At 42.0% G+C, this 24,825-nt stretch overlaps 1 protein-coding gene across 1 annotated transcript in view; it reads left to right on the top strand.

Annotated features, from left to right (window-relative positions):
• The first annotated feature begins 919 nt into the window (after nt 1-919).
• Nucleotides 920-24,825, top strand: part of kif11 (kinesin family member 11) — a 68,285-nt gene continuing 44,379 nt past the window's right edge. Inside the window, exons 1-19 of the mRNA XM_084321491.1 lie at nt 920-1,076; nt 1,294-1,398; nt 2,498-2,630; nt 2,920-3,017; nt 6,297-6,375; nt 6,528-6,701; nt 7,096-7,220; nt 7,598-7,688; nt 10,679-10,824; nt 11,921-12,017; nt 12,592-12,687; nt 13,649-13,737; nt 15,434-15,521; nt 18,923-18,996; nt 19,520-19,634; nt 19,834-19,905; nt 20,082-20,217; nt 20,734-20,906; nt 24,423-24,551. Coding sequence (XP_084177617.1) covers nt 1,331-1,398; nt 2,498-2,630; nt 2,920-3,017; nt 6,297-6,375; nt 6,528-6,701; nt 7,096-7,220; nt 7,598-7,688; nt 10,679-10,824; nt 11,921-12,017; nt 12,592-12,687; nt 13,649-13,737; nt 15,434-15,521; nt 18,923-18,996; nt 19,520-19,634; nt 19,834-19,905; nt 20,082-20,217; nt 20,734-20,906; nt 24,423-24,551 — 1,983 coding nt within the window. The 5' untranslated portion in view covers nt 920-1,076; nt 1,294-1,330. The remainder of the gene's footprint in view (nt 1,077-1,293; nt 1,399-2,497; nt 2,631-2,919; nt 3,018-6,296; nt 6,376-6,527; nt 6,702-7,095; nt 7,221-7,597; nt 7,689-10,678; nt 10,825-11,920; nt 12,018-12,591; nt 12,688-13,648; nt 13,738-15,433; nt 15,522-18,922; nt 18,997-19,519; nt 19,635-19,833; nt 19,906-20,081; nt 20,218-20,733; nt 20,907-24,422; nt 24,552-24,825) is intronic.

The following is a 24,825-nucleotide window of genomic DNA, read 5'->3' as shown; positions in this document are numbered from 1 at the left end:
TCGACTGTGATGGAAAGGTCGGTCAGGGGGGAGGATTTGGCCGGCAGGTGGAGCAATTCTGTTTTGCCTAGGTTCAGTTTGAGGTGGTTCGCCGTCATCCAGCCGGAGATGTCGGACAGACAGGCCAAGATCCGCTCAGAGACGTGGATATCTGAGGGAGGGAAGGAGAGGAAGAGTTGAGTATCATCGGCATAACAATGATACGAGAAGGCATGAGACGTGATAATGTTACCCAGTGATTTAGTGTAGAGGGAGAAGAGATGGGGTCCTAGGACCGAGCCCTGGGGGACACCCGTCCGCAGGGGGCGGGTGGCCGACAGGGTCCCTCTCCATGAGACTTGGTAAGAGCGGTCATTGAGGTATGATGTCAGCCATGTCAGCGCAGAGCCAGCCACTCCCATTCCTGCGAGGGCCGCGAGGAGGATCTGATGGTTGACTGTGTCGAAAGCTGCAGATAGATCTAGGAGATCTATCTGGTGCTACATACAGTAGCCTATCTATGGACAAGTCTGAATAGTTACCTTCCAAATAAAACCCATTGGATATCCCATATCTAACTGTAGTTATGTAGTCATTATGAATTGAAAATGGGGGACCCTGATGTAAACAAGACAAACGTCCTTCTCTGGTCTGCATGTATCCGTATTGAGCCGTACTGTATTGGACCCATTCTGCAATCTGTTAAATAAAGTTTGCATTCATTCAGTTAAACAAAAAAAGAGAAAAAATAGGTTTGGGTTGCAGTAATATCACCACCTAGTGGATAGATTATGTAACATTTTAAAACTATATAATAATATCTCCCGTGATGCCTCATTCACAGTGACGTTGTACGTTATGATGACGCTCCTCTGTTTCCATTGGACACAACTTTTAAAAGCGGGGTTTTGAAACTCGATCATCATACGCGCACGGTAGACGGTACGGTTAGAGCGCGAGCCAGACCGTTTTAAAAAAATCTGGATTATTGAACGAGGGGGACATTAGCGACGCGTTGACAAATGACAATTGGCACACACAGCTAAGAAGCAAGATATTCGTCGAAATATATCAACGAGAGGAGATTTCGTCATCCGGTAAAGTCTCACTGTTGCTATATTTAATCAGCAGTAATTGTTTGTATTGCTATTTAACGTTAATGTATCTATCATGGTGGTTCCGCATTTCGCCCGTCACGTTAACGTTACAGTAGGTGATTCTGAAGACTGGACTCTTGCTTGCTAACGGCAACTAAACGAACGTTGTGTCTACAGACTTGCTGACGCTAATATAACGTGTATTCGGTGTTAACAGTGGGCGTCTGCAGTGTGTTGGCTAGTGTTCTGCAAACATGGCTTCCAACACCAGCATGAAACGAGAGGAGAAGGGGAAGAACATCCAAGTGGTCGTTAGGTGCAGGTAAGGAGAACAACAGGCCTACATCTCAGCGGTCACAGTGATCCACTTGGAGAAACACAACACTGCTGTTTCATCTCTGCATAATGCCATGGTGATATGTTAGCCCCTAATCGAGACGTATCGTTAATCAGATTCGATTCAAATTGATCGTACAGCAGATCAACCAGATTGAAAGGTAACAGTAAAGTGCACAAGTCAATATACAATGTAAGACGTTATTATATGGAATATAACGAGCTACTGAGTAAATGTGCTAATCATGTGTGTACAGTGATACAAGTATAAATACACTCATATAAATTATACTAGCCAGTGGTATAAACTACGTATTGGATACATATAGATATAAAAGTATATACAGTGTATGTATTTTCATCCATGTACAGTATATATTATTCATACAGATATAGATGCATGTGTACTATATATACAGTGTTATTGTACATAGCTATCATAGTGTTATATGGATAGACTATAGGAGGTTTGAGTACAGTGTACGGCAGTATATAAGTATTGAATACTTAACAACGTATACAGTATGGGCAACAGAGCCTAGAGTATAGGCCACAAAGTACTGTTGAAATTTCTTTGCAACACCTGTATGTACGACTAGCGTTTTGATAGAGAAAAGCGAGGCAGACGTAATTGTAGAATTGGGGATAAGGGATGGTGTATTCACTCGTATGAAATAAAAACAAGATTTCTACATGACAGCTGATGTGTGTACTGTATACTCTTATCAAGTCAAGTGTCTCCCAGGAACTTGTCAGTGTCCTCTGCCTCCTCCCCTCGGATAGTGATGGGAGTTGGGGCCTCTTCTGGCTCCGTTTAGGATGTGCTCCACAAGACAAAAGATAGCTGCATATAGAGATGTGTGAGGGTCCATCCAAATTGTCAATAGTAGCACAGTTGTCTCGATTAGGGGCTAAGTCTATGCAAAAGAAGAATCGATAAACTAATGGGCTACTATTCAGAAAAATATTTTTTAAATCTTTGATCGCCAAGAGGATGTCATTGTTTACCCACCATAATTTCACCACTACATCACTTCACAAGTTAACGGTTTTCTGCACTTCATTCTCCCGGACTGTTTCTCCAGACCCTTTGATGCACAAGAACGCAAGGCAAACTCCTATGGGGTCTTAGACTGTGATCCGAACCGAAAGGAGGTGGTTGTGAAAACCGGAGGGATGAACGACAAAGCTGCACGAAAGACTTACACATTTGACATGGTAAGTGGCCATAGAAGTACAAAAGCGTTGATTCATTGAAACATCGTGGGTGCCTGGGAGTACTAGTGTAGTGGGATAATAGGCACGTAAAATTAAGATGATGATAGTGTCTCCTGGTCACTGGTGAAACCCAGGTTTGTATTTGGTCTTGTCAGAGGAACACATTCCCATCAAATAAAATGTTAAGGCCACTGTCGAGATCATTAGAACACTGAGCGGACATTTTCACGTGCAAACCATTGCATCCTTCCTTTGCGTCATAACGTTTCCTGTTGTTCTGCCTGTTCAGGTGTTTGGCCCGAACGCCAAACAGATTGACGTCTACAGGAGTGTAGTCTGCCCTATTCTGGATGAAGTCATCATGGGATACAACTGTACTGTGTTTGCGTAAGTAGTTGCTTGTGAAATTGACCCATCTCAAACCCCACAATCTTTTCTCGATCCTCCAATCTCAACTGTTTTACCTCTGGCAAACCTTGTTTGGGTTCTATGGAGGATCAAGAAAAGGGTGCAAGGTTTGAGATGGTCAACTGGTGGTGATGTTGCACGTTCAGCATGAGGATCATTGGCCATAACAAGTTGAGGCTCTTACCTGCTACATTTCTAAATTCCTTATGTGATATTTTATTTACTTAACCTTAAAGGCCCAATCCATAATCCATATATATATATTAAGGCTGTCAATCTATTAAAATATTTAATCTGATTAATCTCATTATTGTCCATAGTTAATCATGATTAATCGCATATTATTTATCTGTTCTAAATCTACCTTAAATGGATCTTTTTCTAGTTTTAATACTCTTTATCAACATGAGAAATGCTTGCATCAAATTCAAAACGGATTGATACACAAAATAATTTATAAACAATCATTTAAAACAATGAATAAAGTGTGCATGAAATAATAGGGGAAAGAAAATGTTAGGAACTTGTTACATTCACTCACACAAGGGCTGAGGTCTCTCTGATCTCTTTTTTTTTTTAAATGTATTTTTATAAATATTGCCAGCCTTAACACTATGATCGCCGTGAACGAGTTTACACGTCATTCCTAGCCATGCTCATTCTGCCGAAGACGCCGTAACTCGTCTTTGATGTCAATATTTCAAAAATCTGTCATCGAAATCATATTTCCTTTCCGGAGCCCTGAGACACACTGCAAAGCTCCACTGAACTCTTTAGCGGTTCAAGAGCGCCATCTGGTGGCAGATCGCCAACCGGAAATTAACCTTTGAACCGGTAGTGCTCATCCATATGTGGTCCGGGCACTCGCTATCGTTAGAGAGACTCCGTATTGACACAGTGAACATCGATCGGCGCAAATAACTCGAAAAAACAACATGATTTGGACGTATATACTATTATACAACCTGGAAATGGATCAGGCATTTCTACATCCCATAATAGAAAAAATTCTGTTCCACGCTCATCTGCCAGCGGCACGAGGAAGCCACGGTAAGATTCAGCGTTATATTCTAACGTGTTCGATATAAACTGCTATGATGAACATATGACCCACTCTGGATGAATCATCTAACGCTGCCCACGGAATTATAAACGATCCCCCGCCCATCCGGTCATCATCAGATGATGCGTAGAAACTTCTAGAAGCACATCCAGTTGACATTTTTTATCTCGCACAGATTCCTACCAAACTATTTGATCATCAATATAATGCATTTAGGGCTATAAATCACGTTCTGAAGAAAGCTGCAGAAAACGATAAAAACATACTTATACTTTAGAGTAGACCATATTTTAGTATGAATATGTGAATGAAAAAGTTTAACGTTGCTACACCCTGAACAATACATATAGGACATTGAATGGGCCATAATAATGGCAATTTAGCAATAGAATTTAAAACGTTATAGCCCTGCAAAGAAGGGGAACTTCTCCATAGACAAATAGAGCTGGCGAGGGATGGTAAATTATGAATTTAACCCATGGCGATTAAAGTGTTAATATATATATATACATACAACAAATGACTAGCCCCACCACCAAAAAACGAATAATTGGAATGAGGACAACATTTAAATTGTCTAGTTGTTTGAGCTTTCAATGCAAAGTTTTTAATTGTATTTGTTATGGTTTGGGGCTGTAAACAGTTTGTTGTTGTTTGTAAACATTGGACCAAAAACACATATATTCTGATGTTCTGGCCATCTGCAAATCAAAGTCTTTGTTAATTGTAAACTGACTGCATTTTTATAGCGCTTTTATCCAAAGTGCTTTACAATTTATGCTTCACATTCACCCACCGATGGCGGGGCCAACCATGTAAGATGCCAACCTGCTCAAGTGTCTTGCTCAAGGACACTTCGACACGCTGCAGGGAGAAGCCGGGAACAAACCGTGAACCTTCTGATTACCAGACAATCAATGTTGGTCATTTTGCTGGTTCCGGACTGAATGGATCTATACCTTCGACCAGAGGGCAGCAGTTGAAAGAGATGGTGTGCTGGGTGGTACTGGTCTTGTAAGATGTTATTTATACGCCGTAGGCAGCGGGAGGTAAAGACTGTGGAGATATCTGGGAGGCTAGCTCCAGTAATCCTCCTCGCAGCCTTGACCACTCTGTGGAGGGCCTCCTTCTCTGCCCTGGTGCAGCTAGAAAACCACACCAGTAGTCCGTACGTGAGTACACTCTCTACTGCGCAGTGGTAGAAGTTGGCCATCAGTCCCTGTGGGAGTTTAGCCCATTTAAGCTTCCTGAGATAGAAAAGGCGCTGCTGTGCTTTGCCCACAGCAGAGGCAATGCTGACCCCCCAGGACAGGTCATCAGACATTGTCACGCCCAGAAACTTAAATTTTGAAACACTCTCCACCTCCTCATTCCCAATGAGGAGTGGAGAGTGGCTGAGGTCACCAGTCCTGCGGAAATCGATGATCATCTCCTTGGTCTTCGTGGGGTTGAGAGCAAAGTTATTATGACCATCGCACCACTCCACTAGTTGCTCAACCTCCCTCCTGTATGAGGTCTCATCATTCCCTCTGATGAGGCCAAGCACTGTTGTGTTGTCTGCAAATTTTACTATGAGGTTAGATGGAGAGGAGGAACAACAGTCGTGTGTGTAGAGAAGTGGGCTGAGTACACACCCCTGAGGGGCCCCGGTGCTAATGGCCAGGGTGGGGGATGTGTGCTTGCCAATCCTGACATGTTGTGTGCGATTTGTGAGAGTCCAAGATCCAGTTGCATAGTGTGGTGTTCAGTCCGAGTTTGTGCAGTTTACTGTGAAGCTTGTTGGGTAGAATAGTGTTGAAAGCTGAACTGAAGTCAACAAAAAGGAGTCTACCATATGTGTGCCTGTGCTCTAGATGTTCCAGCAGAGTGTGCAACACAATGGCAATAGCATCCTCTGTTGACCTGTTCTTTCTGTAGGCAAACTGGTTGTGGTCTAATGATGGCGGTAAGGAGGCTTTTATGTGTTTCATGACCAGTCTCTCAAAGCATTTTGCGACGATGGGGTTGAGCATTGAATCGTTGCCTGTGTAATCAAATCGTTGTTGATGGGGGTGAGCATTGAATCGTTGCCTGTGTAATCGAATCGTTGTGAGGTTGCATCGTTACACCCCTAGTGTCATATATATATATATATATATATATATATATATATATATATATATATATAATCCTAATTCATGTTCTGTATTATTTAGGTATGGGCAGACTGGAACCGGGAAGACCTTTACCATGGAAGGAGAAAGATCTCCAGATGGGGAATTCACATGGGATGAGGTATGTTTGTTTTGACACACTCCTGAAAGGATGGGCACCATCTGCCTTTCATTTCTATTAGACACATTTTCTTGCCTTTTCACCATCGGCAACGCTGGCTTTGTGCATTGTCCTGGTCACACTGGCTCTGATATTTGTTGCTCGTTCCCCAGGACCCGCTCGCCGGCGTCATCCCCAGGACACTACACCAGATCTTTGAGAAGCTGACGTCCAACGGAACAGAGTTCTCTATTAAAGTGTCTCTGCTCGAGATCTATAATGAGGAGCTGTTTGATCTGCTCAAACCCGGCTCGGAGATGGCGAGATTGCAGCTCTTTGATGACAAGGTAGATGTCGGACAAGATACTGTATTAATCTGCTGAACAATTGAAGTGGAGACATTGGGCTTTATTTTTTCCTTGGGTGTTGAAATTATGACTTTTGTGATAAATCAAACATCACTTATAAAAGTATTTAACAAATACTACTTGTATAAACTTGATACTATGTCGTATTGTGTAATAAATGAGAGTCCATGTTATCCAAATATTTCCATAGGTAGTATTTGCAAGGGCAGTAGATATTTGCAGAGATAAATGTCTGAAATAAAATGACCAACTAAAATTCAGAATGTCATGTTGATGTTATCCACTTCAAACTAATGACTGCTTGTTCCTGTCAGGAAGGGTGTGGCGATATCATGGTATCCATAGCAACCTAATGGCTGTCTGTTCTTATCAGAAGGGTGTGGTGATAAAGGGTCTGGAGGAATTCACAGTCCACAACAAGGACGAGGTGTATCAGATCCTGGAGAGAGGCACCGCCAAGAGGAAGACTGCCTCCACGCTGATGAATGCCTACTCCAGGTACTTTGGCCTAATTTTATTGGAAATGTAATACACAAAGCCCCAGTATTTTCCAATGTATCTAAATAAAATGTTGCATACAATTCCACAGTAAACAGCATTTTAGTTATTGCTTGGCAACAAAGGGTTAAAGGAGAAATCGGTGGCCGTTGATTTTGGGCATAACTTAACCCCCCTTCCCGAATCCCGACAAGTCCTTAGGTCTAGTTCTATATGATACTAATATCTTCACTTTAGCTTTATATCTGACTGCAGTCTCTTGGAAAGTTAAAATAGTTTGTATGATGGATGTATTAATATAAAAACCTTTTTGATGTGAAGCTTTAGTCTTATTATATTCTTCTCACCTTTTCTTGTCCTTTTCTTTCTTTCCCTAGTCGTTCCCACTCCGTGTTCTCAGTGACCATTCACATGAAGGAGATCACCCTGGAAGGAGAGGAGCTTGTGAAGATTGGCAAACTCAACTTGGTATTATACCAATTCATATGTTGAATGAATAATGAATAGGTCCTTTCATGAAATTTGTCTCGTCATCAAGCTGGTATAGTGAAAAATTATACTAAAGACAAAGACATTGTAAGTGCAACAGACCTTGACTACCAAACACAACCTTTAGTTTATTCCATCCGCCTGTCTTAGCTCAACTGTTCAGAAGGTAATTTGTTTGTAATTTAAAGGCAGTTTCTTTGACCCTTTCAGTGCTGTAAGTGCATCAGTAGATTTCTTATGTGGGGCACCCAATAGGAATCCTACCCCCAGCCAATAATGCCATGTTCTACTAGGGATAGTTCAAGTTCAAGTTTCTTTATTAGTTGTCATACAGAAGTACAGAATACTTTTATACAAAATGCTTCTTTCTGTTACGCTCCAGAGACTGTGTTAGACAAAAATAGATAAGTATAAAATAAAAGAAGTATAGCAAGTAAAAAATAGAAGTCACGTACGTAGACACAAGTGTTCAGTATGTACATATGTACAATGTTCAATGCAGAGTAGAAGTAACTGAGTTACCATACAATATACTATATAGTGCAAAGCAGAAATGGGGTGAGGTACAATTTAGGTACAATTTACAGTAAGGCGTAATGAGGTATGGGTTGTGCAAATTCTTTCCCAATAAATATAAAGTGTGTTTAGGTGTTCTAAAGTGGGTGCTGAAGTGAGTTGTTCGTTTAAAGTGAGTGTGTGCGTGTGGATGTGTGTGCTGTGAGTGCATTTGATGGTTGTTACATAGTGTTATTGTTCGTTGAGCATCCTGATGGCCTGCGGATAGAAGCTTCTTATGAGTCTTTCTGTGCTTGCCATGAGACTCCGGTATCGCTTGCCTGACCGCAGCAGTTCAAAGAGGCAGTTGTTTGGGTGGCTGGAGTCTTTGATAATTCTCTTAGCCTTACCCGTGCACCGCGTGTTGTAAATGTTCTGGAGAGTGGGAAGCCCCCCTCCAATTGTGCGTTCGGCTGAACGGGCCACTCTCTGTAGTCTGCTACGGTCTTGTGCGGTGCTATTCCCAAACCAGGAGGTGATATTGCCAGTCAGGATGCTCTCTATTGTGCATGAGTAGAAGTTCTTAAGGATCTTCTGACTGACTTGGATGGGTACCTTTCACATTTGAACCGGTACCTGTGAATCAATACCGGTACCCAACGGTACCTTTTTTCGGTACTTTAGTCTCTAAAAATGTAATCTACCTACCTCGGTTGTAAAAAAAAATATATATATATATATATATATATATCTAAACTTAATATAATAAATAAATAATGTATTATTATTTATTATTACTTCATTATTTACATCTTACTGATGTAAAGCACTTTGAACTGCAATCCCCTGTATGAAAGGTGCTATACAAATACAGTTATTATTTATTTAGAACAACATATATATATATATACACAGTCACACATATCTTTAAATAAATGTTGTTTATTTAAAAAATATGTTTTACAAATTAACTAAAAAGGTACACATCTATATATTTAAATACAAAATAAATAAAGGTATTGTATTTTACAAAATAACAAGTATAAAACAAGGGTAAACAAACTACTCTAGCAGCATTTAACTATTCTGCTGATTAAAAAAATACACCTATATATTTTACAACTGATTAAACAAACAATCTAGCAACAATGAACTAGATTGAGTATTCTAGCTGTTCTTTTTCATAAAGATTAACATGTTCACACTCTGGTAAGAGCCGAGCCCGCTCCACACTCAGTGTCCCCCACTTTCGAGAAGACCCGCTCTGTGGTGTGTTTTGGTCTTACGACAGGCCTAATTTGTGGCTTGTTTACCGACGTCACATCCGCTACTCTTCTGTCCTGACTGGCTGCCCGTGGCGCGAGCTTGCACTGTAGCCTAGGGAGCTAACGTTATGTCAGACGATTAGCTAACGTTAGCTTAATAACGTTAAATGTGTTACAAATATGTAGGGGTGTAAAGGTACACGTATCTGTACCGAACCGTTTCAGTGTGTACTGTACCGTACCGAACAAATACAACGGTATGTTAACCCCTAACAACCGCCCACCGGGGGCTGTTTTTTTCACAATCTAATATAATTATTATAATTTAAAAAAGTAGATTATTAATTTCAATATAGAATATTCGTTGACATCCCTACAAGTACAATTAGTTACTGCACACTACATCACCTCTGAGTGGAACATGGAAAGCCAAACTTTCCCCCACTGTACCGAAAACCCGTACCGAACCGTGACTTCAAAACCGAGGTACGTACCGTACCGTCGTTTTTGTGTACCGTTACACCCCTACAAATATGTGGAACTATGGAAGGAGTAAGCCGACTGCTAAAAATAAAACCCACCGCGGCAGCGAGAGCACATAACAAAAGAAAGTTTCGAGAGGAGTGGAAGTTTGGAGATGGTGGTGTTTCAAGAGACTGGCTACAGTAATATGATGCTGGGCTGTAGTGATGAGTTGTTCCGTATGTCAAAAAGAAAAACCGAAACAACACATTTGTCATCTGTAGTAAATAAATTAAGCTGGAATCCATTCGTGACCATGAACAGAGCCAGTGTCCCATTGGCTGCATGTCTGTGTCCCGGATTCAATAGGAGCCTCTCCTCTAAAGACTCTTTGGCTAGGCTAACAGTCATGTCAGAGCAAAGGTGGAAACTGAGCTACACTTTCTAACAACCTGCCCACTGTACCAAGATATCGGAGACATATACTCTCCATGAATTGCAAACACCCAAATAGTTTGAAAACATGTATTGTGCACGTGTCGTTGATGTTAACGTGCGGTTTTGTTTTGCGGTAAACAAAATGTGATGTCATCGTGTTTCGGTAGGTACCCTTAAAAGTACAGAATTCGGTACCCATCCCCATGTTCTACCCATAGTTACGGTGGAGAGGGAACTAGCCTAGATGGTGTTGTTCATGTATTGCTCTATGGGACTATAACCCTGCCTCATCGTCCTCTCTCTCTCTAGGTGGATCTTGCAGGCAGTGAGAACATCGGTCGCTCGGGTGCTGTAGATAAGCGAGCTCGTGAGGCCGGGAACATCAACCAGTCTCTGCTGACATTGGGCAGAGTGATCACTGCCCTAGTGGAGAAGAGACGCCATGTCCCCTACAGGTACATTAGGCCCGGCTCTACATGAAAGGAAGTTAGTCTCCAAGGAGTTTTATTTTTTTTTATTGATTGGTCTTTATTTATCTGGAACACAACAAATCACAGTAAAGACACAATGTAGACATAAACTAATTAATTTGTCTTCATCCATAGAAAAACAAACTAGGATGAGTTTGAGAAGGGGCAGAAGGACACACAGCTTATCTAGGCCTGCCCCTTTCTTACAATGTCATAACATTTAAAGAAAAAATTATAATAAATGAGGTTTAACCTCTTCCGCCTGTGCGGTCTGGTGCCGGACCGCAAATGACATCGCATCATAAATCAAGCTCTCCAGACTGTCTGACATAATTATCATATTTCTTTTTCAAACGTCTTCAAGAATAAACATCATAACCATGTCACAACAGGTTGTTGTGACACAACAGGTTGTCACATCAGTGTTTATTTGTATCTATTTTTGAACTGTCCAATGTTATTGCTCTGTTTCGTGTCCACTTGTAGTCCATTCCATAGAGCTACCCCACAAACTGAAATGCACATGCAATTAAGACTGGTGCGGACAATATGGAGGGTAAATGGAAAGCACAGCACCGTTTAAATGTGTGCATTTCCATTGATTTGGTCCCAACACTCCACCAGAGCAGTCTGAGCATGTGCTGTACCCCCATCTTCCATTGGGTGACTTACTGGTAGGGCTGCACGATTAATCGATTTTAGATTTGTGTGTTGTGAAGTTCAGACTTCAGAGAGGGAGAGTAAAGTACAGAAAAAAAGGTACCGTTCGGTACCGGTATCGATTCCCAGATTTTCAGGCTCGGTGTCCTGAAAAGACCCACGCGTAGCGGCGTAGGTCAGATGCAAGCCGCATTTTACAAGAAACCTCTGTGGGGCTGTTAAAAAAATATATATATTATAATTGCAATCGCAATATCTGTCTGAAAATCGCAATTCGATTATTTCCCAAAATCGTGCAGCCCTACTTACTGGTGAATATATTGGGCCTCCAATATATTGGCGATGGCCAAATTAAATTACTTTGCTTTCTGAAATGAGAATAGCAGGAGGACTTGATAAAACACCGACTCTATATTTGCAGGGAGTCCAAACTCACTCGCATCCTGCAGGACTCGCTTGGAGGGCGAACCAAGACCTCCATCATTGCCACAGTGTCCCCTTCTTCAGCCAACCTGGAGGTGCGTGTTTCATTCTTTTTGTTCATTTTCACATTTGGACATGTGGTGGAAATGGTTTAAAGTAAATGTTGTCTTTGTGGTTTGTCTGTGCTCAGGCTGTACAGTAGGTGTGTCTGTGCTCAGGCTGTACAGTAGGTGTGTCTGTGCTCAGGCTGTACAGTAGGTGTGTCTGTGCTGTGCTCAGGCTGTACAGTAAGTGTGTCTGTGCTCAGGCTGTACAGTAGGTGTGTCTGTGCTCAGGCTGTACAGTAGGTGTGTCTGTGCTCAGGCTGTACAGTAAGTGTGTCTGTGCTCAGGCTGTACAGTAGGTGTGTCTGTGCTCAGGCTGTACAGTAGGTGTGTCTGTGCTCAGGCTGTACAGTAGGTGTGTCTGCTCAGGCTGTACAGTAGGTGTCTGCTCAGGCTGTACAGTAGGTGTGTCTGTTCTCAGGCTGTACAGGTTTCATCTTGACATAAACATTCTAAGTGTCTGCTATTCAAAAAACTGCCTTGCGCAATTATTTTTTTATATAGTATATAAAAAAAAATTAAGAAGAAAATGGTGGGAAAAGTTGTCTCTTCTGTCCATCTGCAGGAAACTCTGAGCACGTTGGAATATGCATGCAGAGCCAAGAACATCATGAACAAGCCAGAGGTCAACCAGAAACTCACCAAGAGAACCCTCATCAAGGTGCGTACAACAACGCATAGTGTTTTTTTTCCCACATGGTTCTGATGCCACACACTGAAACAGGGATAGGCATAACGGTTAATTGCATAGCTTTTACTTGACTTGGTTAACCTTCTGTAGTGTGATAGTGATAACTCTTTGTTGTGTGGCAGTGAAAGGGTTAACCATTTGTCGTGTGGCAGTGAAAGGGTTAACCGTCTGTATTGTCGCAGTGAAAGGTTTATCCATTTGGTAGTGAAAGGGTTAAAGTGTTCTGCCAATCTGCCCATTTCACATTCTAATTATCTCTCAACACGACAATACAAATCTATATGCATAATGTTAGTAGCAACACTAGTAGCATCATTAGTGGCAACACTTGGCTGAAACTCATGTCCACAGTACAGTACAGACCCAATCTTCAAAACCCGTGGTTGCATAGTAGTGTGAAGAGGTAGAGACAGGAGATTGGGAAGATGATTCTCTCGCTTCCAAAACAATGACTGACATAACGATGGAGCCAAGCGAACACTATATCACATCTGTGTTAGTTTCACTTTCGGCAAAGTTGTAAAGAGTCTCGCCTCTTTTTTGATTGGTTGACGGGAAGGTTGTTTGTTTTACACACCTACTGCACGCTTTTTGTTTTCTACATCACCCCTGTGCTTGTGGCGTGTGCGTCTTTGTGTGTGTGATGGAAGAGCATGATCTTCTAGGAGGACATCTTTCTAGTATGCGCTATAGCGCCAATTGGACGTCAAACTATTGGATACCTTTTTAATTATGGTGGAAATGTTGAAATTCCTGTGTAAATTATTTGGGTTTTTTTCATCCCATTGTTCAGATGTTATCAGTTCTAATCTTCCTTTTTAGAATATCAGTGAGATGGTGTACTGCTCTGTACAGTCTGTAAGAGTGGTAACTTCTCCCCACAAGCCAACTGGTCCCCTGCTTCTGTTACATGTTGAACTTTGGTCCCTAGGAATACACAGAGGAGATTGAGCGTCTGAAGAGGGACCTGGCTGCCACTCGGGAAAAGAACGGAGTTTTCCTGTCCCTCGAGAACTACGAGTAGGTCACCTGAATCGCTCATCGCTACTAATGGATTACCGCAGATGAAGAACCATATTCCCTTTTTGGGTTTTCAGAGGAACAATCTTTTCAAACATTTATTTGTTAAGAGCACGAGTGTTGTGTTCGTTCATTGTTGAAGACTGGAGAGGTTGAGTACTATCTTGTTATAAACCGTATTCACACAAGTGATTTGGATTGATCTTTACAACTGCACACAAATGTGCTGTACAAGAATTTAAAAAAATAGTTATATGGTTCTTAAGTGCATAATAATTGTATTAAGATGGCAAAGTGAAGAGAAGAAAGTAATTTGTTAGCTGTTTAGAATGAATACAACGTATGGAAGAAGAGAACGAGGTACAACCTATGCAGTGTGATCACAGCAGCTAAAAAGGAATACAGAGTCAAGATTGAAGAACAATTGAGCAGCAATGACTCAAAGTGTATGGAAGGGACTACACACAATAACGGGCCTGAAAGGGAGACCCAGCAGCATGGCTAACATCGCTGCCTCTACCGGATGGGCTGAACAGCTTTTACGCCAGTTTTGAGGTTAAAAACGACACTAATCTCCCGATAAGAGCCCCCACCCCCTGCCGAAATGAGCAGTGCCCTGGTCATCGCTGAGGCTGACATGCATGCAGAGTTTAAGTGCATCAACATCAGGAAAGCAGCCGGGCCAGATCACATCCCAGGCCGGGTGATCAGAGCATGTGCGGCGGAGCTGGCTGGGTTGTTCATGGACATATTCAACCTGTCCCTCTCCTTGCGTGTAGTCCCCTCCTGCTTCAAATGAGCCCACATTGTGCCAGTACCAAAGAGCAAGGTAACAAGCCTCAATGACTGGCGCCCAGTTTCTCTCACCCCCATACTGAGCAAATGCTTTGAGAAGCACGTCCTGACTGGGTGCTGCACCGCCTCGAGGGGGAGCTGCACCGACCTCAACCTCAGAGTGCTGAGCAGAGTTGTGAGGACAGCCCAAAATATCTGTGGATGTGAGCTTCCCTCCATCCAGGATATTTATGAGAACCGGTGCATTAAGAAAAGCCCGGAAAATTATCAAGGACTTTAATCACCCAAACCATTGACTGTTTCAGCTGATGCCGTCTGGAAAGCGCTACCGCAGTCACACAGCCAGAGCCACCCGGCTGAAGAACAGTTTTTCCCCCTCAAGCCATCAGACTCATCAACAGAGCCCATTGACAGCCCCCCCTCCTCTTCTCTGCCCCTCCCCCATTCTCTGCCCCTCCCCCATTCTCTGCCCCCCCCCCCCCCCCCCAGCAACACTGTTGCTGCTGAGAAACTATATTGCACATTGCATCTTTATCCACTGCTAATTATTGCGCATCCGCATCGCATAACATACATTTTTCTTGTTGGAATTGTACATAGCCATTTTGTTATTTATATTTTATATGGTATAATATCCACATCCTGGTATCTGCACTGCACACTTTTTTAGAACTGTATATAGTCATCTTGCTGTTATTTTATTCTATGCTATCTTGATTTTAGTTTATTAGAAACCACAACAAAGTGAATTTCACTTTTTGCTGTAAGGTACTGAATGACACGACGATAAAGGAATCTGAATTAGGTCTGTATACTTAGTATTTATTTATTATTTTTCTGTTCTGAATGGTACTCCAGGATAACAGATCTCCACTGCCTGTTTTTCCATGTCTCCCTGTAGTAATATGAGTGGTCAGATCACCTCTCAGGAGGAGCAGATAGAGGAGTACACAGAGAGACTCGCTCTCCTGGAAGAGGAACTCAAGACGGTATGTTAACAGTGTTGTAGCCTCAGCAGATTTGAAAGTTTGAAACACTATCGCACTGTCTTACTTCCCTCATCAAACACTACTATTTGAATGGTTTATAAAAGAAGATGACTAAGCCCAAAAGTAATCACCAAAACGAGGCACTTTGAGAAATGTTTAGAAATACTACTAATAGCTAATTCTACTCACCGGTTATTTGTCGTTTTAGAATTATATCCAAAACTGCAGATTTTGACCATATTCACACTGCAGCCGTTTTGTCAGGTTGGGTTCCTTTCCTCCCTGTTCCCACCTGAACCCAAACCCTTGTGAATGTGGTCAATGCAGGCCCACTGATGACCTGCCTCTTTTTCAGTCTCTTTCTCACTATGTGACAGAACTGTTTGTGGACAGTAACATTAAACCAGGGCCCTATTCCCCGTACCTGGTTCAACTAAGTCGATCAAGTCCCATTATCCAGATTCAATTAACCAGATGTTTGAATCCGGGCTTTCCCTGTTCCTCGAAGGTGGATTCAGTCTCGTTCATTCGAACCAGACTTGATACTCAGGATCAGTGCGCGCGGCCGCTTCAGTTGAAAAGACAGCAGGTGTCGATCGCAGAAATCCTGATTTTCTAACGGCATTGATTGATTGATTGATTGATTGATTTAAAACTTTATTAACAAGATTGCAGAATGGGTACAATACAGTACGGCTCAATAGCCTCGCCGACAAGTTAAATGCATAATCTATAGGCAAATTTTTAAGTCCCTTATTACCCCCAATCAATCAATCAGATTATATTTATTTAAATGTAACTGCTGGCAATAGGCTTAATGGAATGAATAATCAAATGAGATCTTGCTAGCGAAAATAATTATTTCAACTCTTTCAGAGTAAGTATACAAAAACAAGCCCAAAGATAAAGAGTATCTAATTGATACGAATGAATAGATACTTATGAGGATATCTCTACTGTATGCGCTTAGGTATCATGTAATATAATAAATACATCGTTCCTAAAGTTTTCAGGCCGCGACCCCCTAAATAACGGTGTCAGAGAGCCGCGACCCCCACTATTATATAGAGGTGGTTGAAACATGCAAACGTTCACACGCACACATATGCATTGGAGGCTTTTAACATGCACAATAACTACACAAAAGAACACAATAATCAAACAACCATAAAATGAATACATATAGCGTGTTTCATTTAGAAGGCTATAATGTTCAACTCACCTAATGAGATGTGTAACTGAGGGGTACAATTCCCTGACTGTATTGAATAAGTATGGTATCATTAAACCACTACTGAGTTATGTACATTACTACTGTCCATACAGTACACATGTATATGAGATGAACACCCACACAATAACACGGCTTAACAAGGAAAGTACTGTTTGTAATATTTATTAGAAGAGCACCAAGATTATCTTACATTTATTAAGAATTAGAGTTGCGCTTGTAAGGCGAAGAATGTGCATGAATAGGTCAAGAGCGTAAGTCCATGAGCATATTACGAAGGGGATAATTAATACCACCTGTAGCATAAGAATTATATAAGGTACACTCGTAGGTCAGCTGGAGATACTAGGGGGGGTTCCCTCCGGTTGTAAGCCAGCAGGGGAGAGGATTTGTCGGTAGCAAAAGTCTGGATCAACGAGGAATAAGGAGACTCCAGGTACAGGAGACGGTGCAATAATCCCTTGATCCGTAGACAAAGCAACAGCTATTCTCCGGTATGCACTGCCGCATGGATGAAAGCTAGCCAGCCTCAGAGTCCTAGAGGCGGGCTCGACGGTGCTCCTCACAGGGTAAATCCCACACGGTAGTGGGGGTAGACGATTCTCTGCTCCAGCAGCCACAGGACCAAAGCAATATAATCCAGCCGAAAAGGGCTCTGTAGTCGCCGGTGTAGGTTATCCAGTGTACATATCCACACGGTTCTCGTCTAGGGCTCCTCGGATGAGGGCACAAGGTTAGGCCGCCCAGCCTGGATAAGCACACTAGCTCGGTACGATGAAACGTTGGTAATGCTGGTCACTGTAGAACCAGCCTTATTTCTGTCTCGTATTACTGCGCAAATCTGGGCATGTTGAGACATGTCTTAGCGGTGACTTTGAACTAGACATTGGGGGTATGGCCGTGGCGCCGTGGATCGCTGTCCAATAGGAGAACGAATATTATGGTCTGGCCTGTACTAGGTAAAGGGATATTCCGTGTATATGTACAAAGAATATACAAGGGATATCAGACGATATACAAATACTATACAATATATCTCAAGTAATAAATATATATATTCGGTTTAATCTGACCCTTTGTAACAAGATGGATGCGCATAGTCTGAGATCATCCTCCACATTCATTCAGACGTGATCTGTACTTATTTTTTATATAAGTCAGTGCAGATAATGTTTTTTTCGAATAGGTAGGTATAGCTGTGCCGCGTATTCCCCCTCAATTGATATCTAGTCGGCATCGGAGGTGGGCAGCGAGCTGGGACACATTCTCCATCAGAAACAAGCGCGCTTCATCCCGCAGCTCAAACGGGTGTCATGCAGTATGTAGGAAATCCATAGGCTGAATATGATTTATCAGCATTTATTTGACCAGTTTAATGTATTTTAATTGTTTTTAATTATAGGCCTATTTCACACATTCTATGAAATCAATACATTCTGGAAATCATCTCGCGAAAACATTATTCAGAATGGTATAATGGGATCAAATAGCACCTACGGGAGGCTGCAATTCGAAACTGGCCCCCGTAAATGTCCAAACACCCCCTCCCACCCACCCCCTCCCAATGTACAGTTTCCTCCCCCTCGTATATATATTTTCTGTTAGGATCTCTGTTTAACAGTACTGTATATTTGCATATCTTGTATGTCACAAATGTAACAGTACTGTATATCTGTGTCATGATATATCTGTATTATCTGTATGTCATAAATGTCATTATGAATTGAAAATGGGGGACCCTGATGTAAACAAGGCGAAAGTATTTCTCTGGTCTGCATTCCCTTAACAATTGTGTGTATTGAGCCATACTGTATTGTACCCCATTCTGCAATCTGTTAATACAGTTTCCAATCAATCAATCAATCTCTGAGGAAGGGAGCTGCCATTTTGTTCCGAGGGAGTGTCCAGCTTATATCCAGCTAACTCAACTAAACCTGCTCTGGAGCAGGTTCAAACTTTTCGATCTGTTGCCATAGTGACTTAGAAAATCCGACGTCGGGGAACGTAAATGTCTGGCTTAAGTCAAGCTATGCTGAACATTATCCGGCTAACTCAGTTAGCCAGGTACGGGGAACAGGGCCCAGACCAGTTTTTCATAGATCTGATGGTTATACACGTCTGTCTCTCTTGTCCTCATCTCCCTATTCCTATTACTGTATTTCTCCTCTAGGTGATGGAGCTGTTTGGAGACAGTAAAGCCAAACTGGAGGAATGCATTGTGAACTTGGATATGAAGCAACTGAGGTTAATATATAATTATAAAACTGATAGTTCCCGGTCCTTGATTGTGATTGGCTGAGCCATGTTCGAAGCAGTTGTATAAACACACACACCTATGACAACTGTCTGATCACTGTTCTAAATGAATGCGCTGACAATATCCTGCCATGGTGTCTGAATGCTAATGTTATGCTAGCAGGCATTACGGTTGCTAGCGTTGCATAAGGTTTGCAAACTGAACATGATCTAACGGTATGTTTAACAAAAAGCTTATGTAGCTATGCATTGCTTGGTGGAAGAATGATTATTTGTTATTAATACATTGTTGCATTTTTTGTTGTTGCAGTGTTTATTTTATGTAGTAGTTTTATAAAAGCAATAAGGCCATGCCTAACAACGCCCCTTAGTTCTAAAATCACTGTAAACCATGGTCTCTTGTTGCTTATTGCTTGCGTGTGTAGTCATTCCCAACAACGATGCACTTTCCAATTAAGGCTGTAAGACAACGTTTAAAGTGGGTGAATAAATTGGCTGTTCTTTCATTTAGGCTAGAAGAGACCGACCAAGATCTCCAGGAGACGAAGGAGAAGCTCACCCAGGAGGAGTTCATCAGCTCAGAGTTGATGACCACACAGGGGAAACTCCTCACCACAGCCGACAAGGTGGAGAGGGAACACAATAGCGCCACATCCTTTAAACATTTTTATATATATTATATTATTGGTAAAATGGTACATGTCTTGAAAAGAAAATGCTGGTATTAATGGTATTTTGTCTCTTCTAGTCTTGTCTACTGCAATAGTAATTGTTTTCTGAGACAAAGTTGAAACTGGATTTTTTGGTCTGTCTTCCCTTTACCAGTTGCTCAGTACGGTCAACGCCAGCACCAGTGACGTATCTGGTCTCCATGCAAAGCTGGACAGAAAGACGGAGGTGATGACTCATCTCTTTCTTCTTCTTTCTTTGAGTTTTGTATTTATAAAAAAAAAATTATAATCTTGTTCAGTATGATGGTCGACTCTTAGAACGTTATAATAAACCATGATCATGGACTCTTGTAAGAATAGAACAATGAGAAAGTGATTTAAACTTCAGATTTTGAATCTTAGGTGGAGCAACACAACTGCCAGGCCCAGATTAACTTAACCCAGCGTATGGAAGCGGAATTCAGTGCCATGGAGCGCTGCGTACAGCAGCAAGGCACCAAGCACCACAGCAGGCTCTGCAGCTTCTCACAGGCCATGGGTAAGAGGATGGGGGAGAATAATCTGTAGCTTCTCACAGGCCATGGGTAAGAGAATGGGGAGAATCGGTAGCTTCTCACAGGCCATGGGGGAGAAGAATCGGTAGCTTAGCAGGAGGCTAGTTGTGTGAATTGTAGTTTTGAAAAGGTGGACCTAAATTCCATCCTCTATTCATCCGTATCCACCTCCTGTAGGCCTGTGTATTTGGAAGTCATCAAATCCTCTGGAATAGCATTCTGTGTTTTATCAAGTAAAGTGTAGCTGGATTCTCGGGGTGGGAATGTTTGTTTATTTCACTATTTGATTTTGATTCTTGGGGTCACGATTTTATTTCATCACAATTATCTAGACAATTCGATAGATTAACTTTAGGCTTGTGTATTGGGCTTGTGTATTTCTGCTTTGCTAATCTTGGCAATATTTCTTTGATTTTGGTGCGGTATACATTTATACTTCTACGGTCATGTTTTCTGTTTCATATTCTTAAACTTGACTGATCTTTATCTATTCTATGTAGATGGTTTGCTGGCTGGGAATAGATCGGCCTTGAACAAGGTTCTGACGACAGTGGAGTCGTCACTGAGTGGAGTCGAACAGCTGGTGGTGGAGGGCGTGGCTCAGCGCCAGGCGGAGCTCCAGCAGCAGGGGGCGCTCTGCCTCAACAACAAGGCCGGCCAGCTGCAGCTACTGGTGAGGACCAGACGACTAATTGGAATCGCACACATTTACATAGTGCAGAAGTAAAACCGGTTGTCAGTCAATATGATGATCTCAAATCCCGCCGTTTTCTTGAACCTCTAATCACAACTGTTGCTTTCCTTGGACAAACACTTAATAATAAATAATACATACATTTTATATAGCGCCTTACATTAGGCATCTCAAAGCGCTTTACATACATGGCATTATAGCATACGGAAAGACACCGTACATGGACAAACACGGTACATGGACTTTCACAATGACGACATGGTGGGGATAATACAGAGAGAGGGAGACAGCTTAGAGACGAGACGGAGAAAATTTTTAAATAATAATTAATGCTGTCAAAGTTAATGCGGTATTAACGCGTTAACGCCCGATTCTATTAACGCCACTATTTTTTTAGCTCAAGCTTAACTTTTAAGATTTTTTTTTTATGAGGCGGCTAAGTGGCGCAGTGGGCAAATCGCTCGCCACTAACGCAGGAGATGCTGGTATCGAGCCCAGCTCTCTGCGTTGCTTCCGGCTTGGCTGGTCGTTCATACTAATACAATTGGCAGTATTAGGGGGTGGGAAAGCCGGTGGGTGGGGATCGGACGTTGTGGACAGAGACTCCTACAGGTCGGTTGGTGCGCCTGTACAGCAGAATCAGGAAGCAACGGGGCAGCGTGAGCTCCTCGCCGCTGAGAGATCGCGCTGTGCAGGTGAAAAGATGCGACAGCTGCCTCCTCGTGTACCGGAGGGGACACGTGATGCAAGTCTTGGTCCACATTGCAGCCGACCAGTGGGAGGCATGGTCTAACAACGTTCGAGACAGGGGAGGGTAGAATTGGATAATATGAAATTGGGATGGGGGAAAAAGTAGATACAAATAAAAATAATATTTTTTATTATTATTACTTAAAAAAAATAAAAATGTTGACTTCACTCGGGTGTATTATTGATGCTCTCATTGATACTATATTTGTTTCTGAAGTGTGTGTGTGAGAGATAGAGAGAGAGAGGGTGGGGGGTGAGAGAGATGAGGAAGGGGCAAGAGAGAGCTGGCAGAGTGTGTGAGAGAGAGGGGGGGTGGTGTGATTACTCAGCCCTTGTGTGGGTGAATGTAACAAGTTCCTAACGTTTTCTTTCCCCTATTATTTCATGCACACTTTATTCATTGTTTCAAATTATTATTTTCTTAAGTTATTTTGTGCATCACTCTGTTTTGAATTTGATGCAAATTTGCAATGCATGAGGGTCATCCTTTTGTGTTAAATGGCTGCATAAAGCAAGCATTTGTTGACGCTCATGTTGATAAGAGTATTAAAACTTGGAACTTGAAATAGATCTGTTTTAACACTTTCTGTGCCAGCCATTAACACTTTCTGTGCCAGCCATTGTACCCATCAAAGTACCCTCTCTGCCAGCGCTGTAAGTCTATGGAGATGTTTACCTTCTTTGCAGGGCTATAACTTTTTAAATTGTATTGCTATATTGACATTACTATGGCCCATTCAACATCGATTATCTATCGTTCAGGATGTGGGAACGTTATACTTTTTCATTCATACATTGTTGTGTTAATACCTTCTAGAATATAAGTGTTTTTAATCTTTTCTGCTGTAATTCCAAAAACGCTAGTTATAGGCCCAAACGCATTATATAGATTATCGATTGCCCTTTCCCCCCATACACGCTACACCAAAAAACTCATGTATATGATCGGTATACATTATGCCTCATCATGCGCGGAGGAAAGGGGGGGGGTCGTTTATAATTCCCCGATCATCAGTAAATGCTTTATGTAGTATGGGTGATATATTGATCAGATGGTTTGCAAACAAGGAAACGCACAATCGGGTTGAAAATAACGTTATATTCCTCTTACCGTGCGCCAATGAGACTGGCGGTGAAAGATCCCAAGTACACGACGCCGACCGCCTAGGTCCATTTCCGGTTTGTATGTCGCAATAAACACCGAAATCATATCGATTATTACGTTTAGAAAGCGATCCATTATGTACATAGTGTCTGTCGGGAGTCCCGCAACGAGATGTGACTGCCGGATGAGTTTCATCGATGCACTGAATGGCACATCCTGTTGGCGAGTGTAACTCGCCCGACCATCCACCAGGCGGCAGTATTGAGCAGTCGTTGCAGTCACCTATAGGGTCCAGCTGCAGCACCGCAGGTGTATATCAGCGTTTCCGTTAGCCGGTAATTACCGGTATTTGACTGGCAAAATCTGTTGAAGTCCGACATATTTAATCTCTCCGGTCTTAATGTCCGGTGAAAATAATTCCCTGAGTCTAAGCACAATTAGATTATTTGAATTGTATTAAAATAGGCTAAAATTAAATAGCCTATGCGATGAACGAAACAATCATTACATTTGTTTCATCGTTGCTTCTAATAATGACAACGACGTTGTCAGCGAGAGCTTAGTGCTGGGTGTGCGAACTTTTGTGAAGCTGCAGAGCCGGAGCAGCAGCAGCACAATGCAGTAATCCAGCAGTACTCCAATTCAGCCATTTTCAATTCAATGTTGGGTGGGGGGCGCTGCTGTGCGGTCCCCAGAAAAGAGCCAATAACAGCTGAATCTGCTGCTCTGCATCGATATACTCTCGCAAATAAGTCATTGGGAGGTGGAGAGAGGGAGTAGTCACGCAAACCCACGATAATGTTGCCGTCTCTCTGTCAAATTTCTCAGTTCTTCGCTTGATATAATTAATACAAATGTCCAATATAACGGAATTCGTTAGCTCATAAAAATGTGACTAACAGACTGTTGTTTATTAATGTTGGGCGACTGCCCACAGACACATATTTGATTTAAAGTCGGCAGCAGCACGAGTCTCGGGACTTATTTTATTTGGAATATAATGACTTTATACGCAAAAGTAGCCTAGTTTTAAGTAAAAATATTATAAATCTACATGCCTTGATGATGTCATTCTTTTGTTTTGTTGTCATTCTTTTGCCTATCAATTGTTTTTAAGCTCAATAAACTCTGACCGGAATTTCTCTCATTTGATCGGTAGATTGAAATCTACCGGACACTGAGGCCGGCAACAATTTTTTCTAACGGAAACCCTGGTGTATATATGAATTATGAATGCCATGGCGAAAAAATGAAATATTGGTCTCAATAACGCTGGACAGCGATCTTGGCAGACAACGCATGGCGGCCAATACCGCTGGAAAGCGATTTTGGCGACCAATGTGTTAAGGTAGATCAAAAAATAAAATTTATTAATTTGCGATTAATCGTGAGTTAACTATGGACAATCATGCGATTAATCAGATTAAATATTTTAATCGATTGACGGCACTAATAATAATACTAAAACATAGGTGTGTACAGATGTGAAAATGTAAGTGATGCAGGGGTTGGGGGGTCAGGAGTGAGGGTATGCAAGATTGAACAGGTGGGTTTTGAGGTGGGACTTAAATGTTTCTATGGATGGGCTTTGAATTTCCTTAACTCTTTTTATTTTTATTTATTTTGTATCCTTTTTGCAGGAGGAGCACAACAGAACTATGGAAGATGTTCTGTTGGCTCAGGTTCTCCCAGGTCTGTTTTCTGCTAAAGAGCTGTTGAATGACGCTTTGAAGGCCAATGTGGAGACTACGCAAGCACTGGCGAACAAGGTGAAGTAGAGTTGGCCGTCACTTGATTATTGACTTGCACTGGTTGAAGTGGAAATATCAGTTATTGTATAAAGACCTCAGTCAATCAAACTAGAGCAGTGGTTCCCAAAGTCGGGGTCGCGACCCAAAGGTGGGCCGCGAGCAGCCACGGGTGGGCCGCGAGATGATTACAAAAAAAAAATATTTTTTTTTTTAATTTTTTTTTTTTTCAGGCCACTGAACTTAGAAGCAGGCCAGGACAGTGTTTCTAGTTGTATTCTAAAATTCTATTCTA

The sequence above is a fragment of the Notolepis coatsorum genome (assembly GCF_963971535.1).
Source record: "Notolepis coatsorum genome assembly, chromosome: 9".
Classification (NCBI taxonomy): Eukaryota; Metazoa; Chordata; class Actinopteri; order Aulopiformes; family Paralepididae; genus Notolepis; species Notolepis coatsorum.
This window is presented reverse-complemented; position numbering and strand designations above follow the sequence as displayed.